We start from the raw sequence: 9,313 nt of genomic DNA, 5'->3' as shown, positions 1-9,313 counted from the left end.
ACCTTCTCCTCGTGCCGCACCGTGTGCGCCCGCAGCCGGTCCTTGGTGGCGAAGGCGCCTCGCAGGTCTAGGGCGGGAAGGCGGCGTGGGGCGGGCGGCGTGGGGCGGGGGGGGGGAGGGGAAGGGAGGGGAGGGGGGGGGAGGGGACGTACCTCGCACTTGAAGGGGCGCTCGGTGGAGTGGACCTGCCGCACGTGGCTGTTGAGGTGGTCGGGCCTGGGCGGGGAGGGGGGAGGGGCCAGAGCGCGGTGACGGCGCGGCCGGCGGCGGCGGCGGCGGCGGGTGGGGGGGAGGGGGACACCGGGGATGCCGGGGATACCGGCGTCACCGCGGCCGCCGGTCCCGCCGTGGCCACCGGTGTCACCGCGGCCACCAGTCCCACCATAGCCACCAGTCCCACCATAGCCACCAGTCCCACCATGGCCACCAGTCCCACCAGTCCCGCCGTGGCCACCAGTCGCACCAGTCCCACCATGGCCACCAGCGTCACCATGGCCACCAGTCCCACCATGGCCACCAGTCCCACCGTGGCCACCAGTCCCACCAGTCCCGCCATGGCCACTAGTCCCATCAGTTCCACCATGGCCACCAGTCCCGCCGTGGCCACCAGTCCCACCAGTCCCGCCATGGCCACCAGCGTCACCATGGCCACCAGTCCCATCATGGCCACCAGCATCACCGTGGCCACCAGTCCCACCAGTCCCGTCATGGCACTAGCATCACCATGGCCACCAGTCCCACCAGTCCCACCATGGCCACCAGTCCCGCCGTGGCCACCAGTCCCACCAGTCCCACCATGGCCACCAGTCCCGCCAGGGCCACCAGTCCCGCCAGGGCCACCAGCATCACCATAGCCACCAGTCCCATCATGGCCACCAGCATCACCGTGGCCACCAGTCCCCCAGTCCCGTCATGGCCACCAGTCCCGCCGTGGCCACCAGTCCACCAGTCCATCACGGCCACCAGCATCACCGTGGCCACCAGTCCCACCAGTCCCGCCGTGGCCACCAGTCACACCAGTCCCACCATGGCCACCAGCGTCAGCGTGGCCACCAGTCCCACCAGTCCCGCCATGGCCACTAGTCCCATCAGTCCCACCATGGCCACCAGTCCCACCGTGGCCACCAGTCCCGCCAGGGCCACCAGTCCCACCAGTCCCGCCATGGCCACCAGCATCACCATGGCCACCAGTCCCACCATAGCCACCAGTCCCACCGTGGCCACCAGTCCCATCAGTCCCACCATGGCCACCAGTCCCGCTGTGGCCACCAGTCCCACCATGGCCACCAGTCCCGCCAGGGCCACCAGTCCCGCCAGGGCCACCAGTCCTGCCATGGCCACCAGCATCACCGTGGCCAGCAGTCCCACCATGGCCACCAGTCCCTCCATGGCCACCAGTCCCGTCATGGCCACCAGCGTCACCAGCATCACTAGGCCCCCAGCATCACCATGGCCACCAGCATCACCATGGCCACCAGTCCCGCCATGGCCACCAGCATCACCATGGCCACCAGTCGCACCAGTCCTGCTGTGGCCACCAGTGCCACCAGTGCCACCAGTGCCACCAGTGTCACCATGGCCACCATGGCCACCAGCGTCACGATGGCCACCAGTCCCGCCAGCATCACCATGGCCACCAGCATCACCAGAGCCACCGTGACCACCAGTGTCACCAGCATCACCAGGGCCCCCAGCATCACCATGGCCACCAGCATCACCATGGCCACCAGTGTCACCGTGGCCCCCAGTGTCACCGTGGCCACCAGTGTCACCAGCATCACCAGGGCTCCCAGCATCACCAGGGCCACCAGCGTCACCACGGCCACAATGGCCACCGGTGTCACCATGGCCACCATGGTCCCCAGCCTCACCATGGCCACCAGCCTCACCACGGCCAGCAGGGCCACCAAGGTTGCCCGGGTCACCATGACCACCAGTCCCACCATGACCAGCAGTGCCACCATGACCCCCTGCACCGCCGTGACCTCCAGCGTCACCATGGCCCCCAGTGCCACCACGGCCACCAGTCCCACCATGACCACTGGTGCCACCGTGACACCAGTGCCACCGTGACCAGCAGTGCCACCGTGACCACCATCGTCACCGTGACCACCAGCCCCACCGTGACCACCATCGTCACCGTGACAGCCAACGTCATCGTGACCACCACCATCGCTGTGACACCCAATGACCTCAAGGGCCACCACGACCACCGGCATCTCCATGACCCCCACCGTCACCATGACCACCAGTGTCACCGTGACCACCGGTATCATCATGGTGTCCAGTGCCACCATGACCGCCAGCATGACCATGGCTACCAGCACCACCGTGACCAACAGTGACCTCAAGTGCCACCATGACCGCCAGCACCACCGTGACCACCAGCGCCACCATGGCCACCAACGCCACCGTGGCCACCAGCACCACCATGACCACCAGCGCCACCATGACCACCAGTGCCACCATGGCCACCAGCACCACCATGGCCACCAGCACCACCGTGACCACCAACGCCACCGTGGCCACCAGCACCACCGTGACCACCAACGCCACCGTGGCCACCAGCGCCACCATGGCCACCAGCGCCACCGTGATGCCCAGTGCCACCATGACCACCATTGTCACCATGACCACCAGTGTCACCGTGACCACCAGCGTCACCGTGACCACCAGCACCGCCGTGACCACCAGCACCGCCGTGACCACCAGCGCCACCGTGACCACCAGCACCACCATGGCCACCAGCGCCACCATAATGCCCGGTGCCACCATGACCACCATTGTCACCATGACCACCAGCACCGCCGTGACCACCAGCACTGCCGTGACCACTGTTGTCACCACGACCACCATTGTCACCGTGACCTCCAGCGTCACTATGGCCCCCAGCGCCACCGTGACCACCAGCATCACCATGACCGCCATGGCCACCACAACCACCAGCGCCACCATAACCGCCAGTATCATCGTGACCAGCAGCGTCACCGTGACCACCGTTGTCACCATGACCGCCAGTCCCACCGTGACCACCAGCATCTCCATGATCTCCATTGTCACCATGACGCCCAGTGTCACGACTGCCATTGTCACCATGACCAACTCTGTCCCCATGACCGCCAGCGTCACCGTGACCCCCAACACCACCGTGACCAGCATTGTCACCACGACCACCATCGTCCCCATGACCTCCAGCGTCACCATGACCGCCAGTCCCACCATGACCACCAGAGCCACTGTGACCACCACCATCACGGTGGCCTCCAGCGTCACTATGGCCACCGGCGCCACCATGACGCCCAGCATCACCATGACCGCCACTGTCACCATGACACCCAGCGTCACCACGACCACCAGTGCCGCCGTGACCTCCGTTGTCACCATGACGCCCAGCACCGCTATGGCCCCACCAGTGTCACCATGACCACCACTATCACCACGACCACCATTGTCCCCATGACGCCCAGCATCACCATGACACCCAGTGTCACCATGACCGCCATCGTCCCCATGATCTCCAGTGTCACCACGACCGCCATTGTCACCATGACACCCAGCATCACCATGACACCCAGTGTCACCATGACACCCAGCATCACCATGACACCCAGTGTCACCATGACCGCCATCGTCCCCATGATCTCCAGTGTCACCATGACCGCCATCGTCCCCATGACGCCCAGCGTCACCACGACCACCAGCGCCACCACGACCGCCATTGTCCCCATGACGCCCAGTGCCACCATGACCGCCAGTCCCACCATGACCGCCAGCATCACCGTGACCCCCATCGTCCCCGTGACGCCCAGCGTCACCGTGACACCCAGCATCACCATGACCGCCATCGTCCCCATGACCACCAGTCCCACCATGACCGCCAGCGTCACCATGACCCCCATCGTCCCCGTGATGCCCGTTGTCCCCGTGACACCCAGCATCACCGTGACACCCAGCATCCCCATGACCGCCAGCATCCCCATGACCGCCAGTCCCACCATGACCGCCAGCCTCACCGTGCCCCCCGCCATCCCCGTGACGCCCGGCGTCACCACCCACGACCGCCCGCGCCACCGTGCCCCCGTCTGCCCCGCGCCCCGCCCACCTGGAGAAGCTCTTCCCGCAGTGGCTGCAGATGTAGGGCTTGTGGACGGCGCCGTCGTGGGAGCGGACGTGGTAGCTCATCCGGTCCTTGCGCTTGAAGCGCTGCTGGCAGACGGGGCACTGGTACGGCTTCTCGTCCGAGTGGGACAGCTTGTGGCGGTTGAGGTGGTAGACGTCGCGAAACGCCTTCCCGCACATCTCGCAGGCGTGGTTCTTCCGCGCCCGCTTGGGCGTGGCCGCCGCCGCCGCCGCCGCCGCCGCTCCCCCCTCCGCCCCGCCGCCGCCCCCCAGCCCCGACACGCTCAGCAGGCTGAGGGGCACCATGGTGGGCATCTTCATGGCGGCGGGGCCGGGGCGGGCGGCTTTGGTGCCGGTGTGGATGGCCTCGTGGCGCCGGAGGTTGTAGCCGTTCTTGAACTCCTTGGCGCACAGCGAGCAGATGTAGGGCCCTTTGCTCTTGGACTTGCGGGGCGCTTCGGCCGAGGGAGGCGGCACCGGCGGCACCGGCGGCACCGGCGGCGGGGCACGACTCGGGGGCGGGGGGTTTGAGGCGGCGGCGTCCACGGTGGTGGCGGCAGCGGCGGCGGCGGCGGCGACGGGGGGTGCTCTCCGGGGGGGCGGCCAGCACCGGCAGCAGGTCCACCTGCAGCGCCTCGGCGGGGGCGGCGGGCGGCGGCGGGGCGGCGGCGGCCTGCAGCGGCACCGACGGCACCGGCGTGAGGGCCGGCGGCACCGGCGCCGGCAGCGGCGCCGCGGCCACCGGTGCCACCGTGAGCGCCGGGGTCGCCAGGAGCGCCGGCGTCACCGTGACGGCCGGCGTCACCATTGCTGGCAGTGACACCACCACCACCGGTGCCACCATGAGCGTCACCGTGACTATGTCACCGTGACGGCCAGCGCCACTGCGACCACCGGTGCCACCATCGCTGGCAGTGACACCACCACCACCGGTGCCACCATGAGCGTCACCGTGACTATGTCACCATGATGGCCAGTGCCACCGCGACCACCGGTGCCACCATCGCTGGCAGCGACACCACCACCACCGGTGCCACCATGGCCACCGCCGTCACCGTGACTACGGTGTCTGCCAGCGTCACCATGACTGCTGGTGTCAGCATGATGGCCAGCGTCACCATGACCACCAGTGTCACCATGGCCACCAGTGTCACCATCGCTGGCAGTGACACCATAACCACCAGTGCCACCACGAGTGTCACCGTGAGCATGTCACCGTGACCGCCAGCGTCACCATGACCACCGGAGCCACCATGACCTCCACCGTCACCATGACTATGTCACCGTGACCACCACTGTCACCACGAGTGCCGGTGTCACCAGGACCACAAGCGTCACCATCCCTGGCAGTGACACCATGACCACCGGTGCCACCATGAGTGTCACCGCGACTATGTCACCGTGACTGCCAGCGTCACCATGACCGCTGCTGTCAGCGTGATGGCCGGTGTCACCGTGACCGCCAGCGTCACTCTGACGGCCGGCGTCACCATTGCTGGCAGCGCCACCATGACCACCGGTGCCACCATGACCGCCACCGTCACCAGGACTATGTCACCATGACCGCCAGCGTCACCATGACTGATGGTTTCAGCATGACGGCCGGTGTCGCCAGGACCGCCAGCGTCACCATGACGGCCAGCGTCACCATCGCCGGCAGTGACACCATGGCCACGGGTGCCACCACGACCGCCAGTGTCACCAGTACCACCAGCGTCACCATGACCACGTCCCATGACCGCCAGCATCTCCGTGACTGCTGGTGTCAGCATGACCACCAGTGTCACCACGAGTGCCAGTGTCACCAGGATGGCCAGCGTCACCGTGACGGCCGGTGTCACCATCGCTGGCAGTGCCACCATGACCACCGGTGCCACCACGAGTGCCGGTGTCATCATGACCGTCACCAATACCATGACTATGTCACCGTGACGGCAAGCATCACCATGACTGCTGGTGTCAGCGTGACCACCAGTGCCACCGTGATGGCCAGCGTCACTGTGACCACCGGTGCCACCATCCCTGGCAGTGCCAGTGCCAGTGTCACCAGGACCACCAGCGTCACCGTGACCATGTCACCATGACCGCCAGTGTCACCACGACAGCCAGCGTCACCGTGACCACTGGTGTCACCTTCACTGGCAGCAACACCACGACCACTGGTGCCACATGACTGCCGGTGTCACCAGGAGCACCAGCGTCACCATCACTGCTGCTGTCAGCATGACCACCACGACGGCCAGCGTCACCAAAGCCATCGGTGTCACCGTGGACTGCCAGTGTCACCACGAAAGTCAGCGTCACTGTGACCAGCAGTACCGCCAGTGCCGCTGTCGCCGGCAGTGCCGCCATGACCACCGGTGTGAGCATGACCACCAGTGCCACCAGTGCCCCCATGAGCACCAGTGTCACCATCGCCTGCAGCGCCAGCGCCACCATGACCACCGGTGCCACCATGGCTGCCAGCGCTACCGTGCCCACCAGTGTTTGCCAGTGAGAGCATGGCCACCAGTGTCACCAGCGCCCCCAGTGCGAGCATGACCACCAGTGTCAGCAGCGCCACCAGCGAGAGCATGGCCACCAGTGCCATGAGTGCTCCCAGTGCGAGCACGACCACCAGTGCACCCAGTGGTGAGCAGGGCCACCAGTGCACCCAGTGAGAGCCTGGCCACCAGTGTCAGCAGTGCCACCAGCAAGAGCATGGCCGCCAGTATCCCCAGTGAGAGCAGGGCCACCAGTGTCAGCAGTGTGACCATGGCCACCAGTGCACGCAGTGCACCCAGTGTGAGCATGGCCACCAGTGCCGCCAGTGCCACCAGTGTGAGCATGGCCACCAGTGTCAGCACCGTGACCATGGCCACCAGTGCACCCAGTGTCAGCATGGCCACCAGTGTCACCAGTGTGAGTATGGTCACCAGTGTGAGTATGGCCGCCAGTGTCAGCAGTGCCACCAGTGGGAGCACGACCTCCAGTGCTGCCAGTGTGAGCATGACCACCAGTGTCAGCAGTGCCACCAGTGTGACCACGGCCACCAGTGCGCTCGGTGCCACCAGCATGAGCATGACCACCAGGGCCATGAGTGCTCCCAATGTGAGCACGGCCACCAGCGTCACCAGTGTGAGCATGACCGCCAGTGTTGGCAGTGCCGCCACTGCACCCAGTGTCAGCAGTGCCCCCAGTGCGCACATGGCCACCAGTGCCCCCAGTGTGACCATGGCCACCAGTGCCACCAGTGTCAGCAGTGCCCCCAGTGCGAGCACGACCACCAGTGCCACCAGCGTGAGCATGACCGCCAGTGTCGGCAGTGCCGCCACTGCACCCAGCGTCGCCAGTGCGCGCACGGCCACCAGTGCCCCCAGTGTGACCGTGGCCACCAGTGCACCCAGTGTACCCAGTGTCAGCATGGCCACCAGTGCCACCAGTGTGACCATGGCCACCAGTGCCAGCAGTGCACCCAGTGTCAGCAGTGCCCCCAGTGCGAGCACGGCCACCAGTGCCCCCAGTGCGAGCACGACCACCAGTGCCACCAGCGTGAGCATGACCGCCAGTGTCGGCAGTGCCGCCACTGCACCCAGCGTCGCCAGTGCGCGCACGGCCACCAGTGCCCCCAGCGTGACCGTGGCCACCAGTGCACCCAGTGTACCCAGTGTCAGCACGGCCACCAGTGCCACCAGTGTGACCATGGCCACCAGTGCCAGCAGTGCACCCAGTGTCAGCAGTGCCACCAGTGCGAGCACGACCACCAGCGTCACCAGCGTGAGCATGACCGCCAGTGTCGGCAGTGCCGCCACTGCACCCAGCGTCGCCAGTGCGCGCACGGCCACCAGTGCCCCCAGCGTGACCGTGGCCACCAGCGCACCCAGTGTCAGCACGGCCACCAGTGCCACCAGTGTGAGCATGGCCACCAGTGTGACCAGTGTGACCATGGCCACCAGTGCCAGCAGTGCACCCAGTGTCAGCAGTGCCACCAGTGTGAGCACGACCACCAGCGTCACCAGCGTGAGCATGACCGCCAGTGTCGGCAGTGCCGCCACTGCACCCAGCGTCGCCAGTGCGCGCACGGCCACCAGTGCCCCCAGCGTGACCGTGGCCACCAGCGCACCCAGTGTCAGCACGGCCACCAGTGCCACCAGTGTGAGCATGGCCACCAGTGTGACCAGTGTGACCATGGCCACCAGTGCCAGCAGTGCACCCAGTGTCAGCAGTGCCACCAGTGTGAGCACGACCACCAGCGTCACCAGCGTGAGCATGACCGCCAGTGTCGGCAGTGCCGCCACTGCACCCAGCGTCGCCAGTGCGCGCACGGCCACCAGTGCCCCCAGCGTGACCGTGGCCACCAGCGCACCCAGTGTCAGCACGGCCACCAGTGCCACCAGTGTGAGCATGGCCACCAGTGTGACCAGTGTGACCATGGCCACCAGTGCCACCAGTGCCGCCAGTGCCCCCAGTGCGAGCGCGGCCCCCAGCGCACCCAGTGTCCCCCCCCCCTCCCTCCCTCCCTCCCCCCCCCGCCCAGGCCGGGGGCCGCCGCCCCCCCTCCCCTCCCCTCCCCTCCCCCCTCCCCCTCCCCTCCCCCACCCCACCCCTCCCCCCCTCCCCTCCCCTCCCCCCGGGGGCGGTACCTGGAAGATGAAGCTGCTCCAGTTCGCGGGGTCCATGGCGCTGCGGCCGCGGCCGGTTCGTGGGCGGGGGGGGGGGGGGGGGAGGGGGGAGGCGGGTGGGGGAGGGGTGGGGAGGGGGGGGGGGGGTCGCGCGATGGGGGGAGGGGGACGGGGGGGGGGCGGGGGCGCGCGAGGGCGGCGGCGGCGGCGGCGCGGATTGGCCCCCGCCCGGCGCGCGCGCGCCCCCGCGGCGGGCGCTGATTGGGCGGGACGGCGGCGGCGCGAGCCCTTCCCCGCCCCCCCCCTCCCCCCCCCCCTCCCCTCCCTCTCCCGCGCGCACAAAATGGCCGCCGCCTCCTCCTCTTCCCGCCCCCCCCCCCCCCTCCTCCCTCCGCCGCCCGGCGCCGCGATTGGCCGCCAGCCCACGTGACGCCGCGGGCCCCGCCCACCCCCACCCCCGACGGCCCAATGAGGGGCGGGAGCGCCGCCATGTTAGAGAGGAGGGGACGCGCGGCCGCAGCGCGCATGCGCCACCGCCGTTACCACGGCGACCGCCCCCTCCCCCCCCCCCCCGGCCCCGCTCCCGGCGGCGC

General features: G+C 68.2%; 1 protein-coding gene across 1 annotated transcript; it reads right to left on the bottom strand.

Moving 5' to 3' along the window:
• Positions 1–5: 5 nt before the first annotated feature.
• On the bottom strand, positions 6–8,809 carry MAZ (MYC associated zinc finger protein; the record flags this gene model as incomplete). Its single annotated transcript, XM_075489649.1, is given in 6 exon segments — positions 6–58; positions 61–67; positions 153–216; positions 4,103–4,704; positions 4,706–4,792; positions 8,742–8,809. Coding segments are annotated over 6 exon segments (849 nt in total), but the record flags the coding sequence as incomplete, so codon positions are not given.
• Positions 8,810–9,313: the final 504 nt, after the last annotated feature.

This window comes from Mycteria americana, unplaced genomic scaffold, assembly GCF_035582795.1.
Source record: "Mycteria americana isolate JAX WOST 10 ecotype Jacksonville Zoo and Gardens unplaced genomic scaffold, USCA_MyAme_1.0 Scaffold_251, whole genome shotgun sequence".
In the NCBI taxonomy this organism is placed as follows: domain Eukaryota; kingdom Metazoa; phylum Chordata; class Aves; order Ciconiiformes; family Ciconiidae; genus Mycteria; species Mycteria americana.
This window is presented reverse-complemented; position numbering and strand designations above follow the sequence as displayed.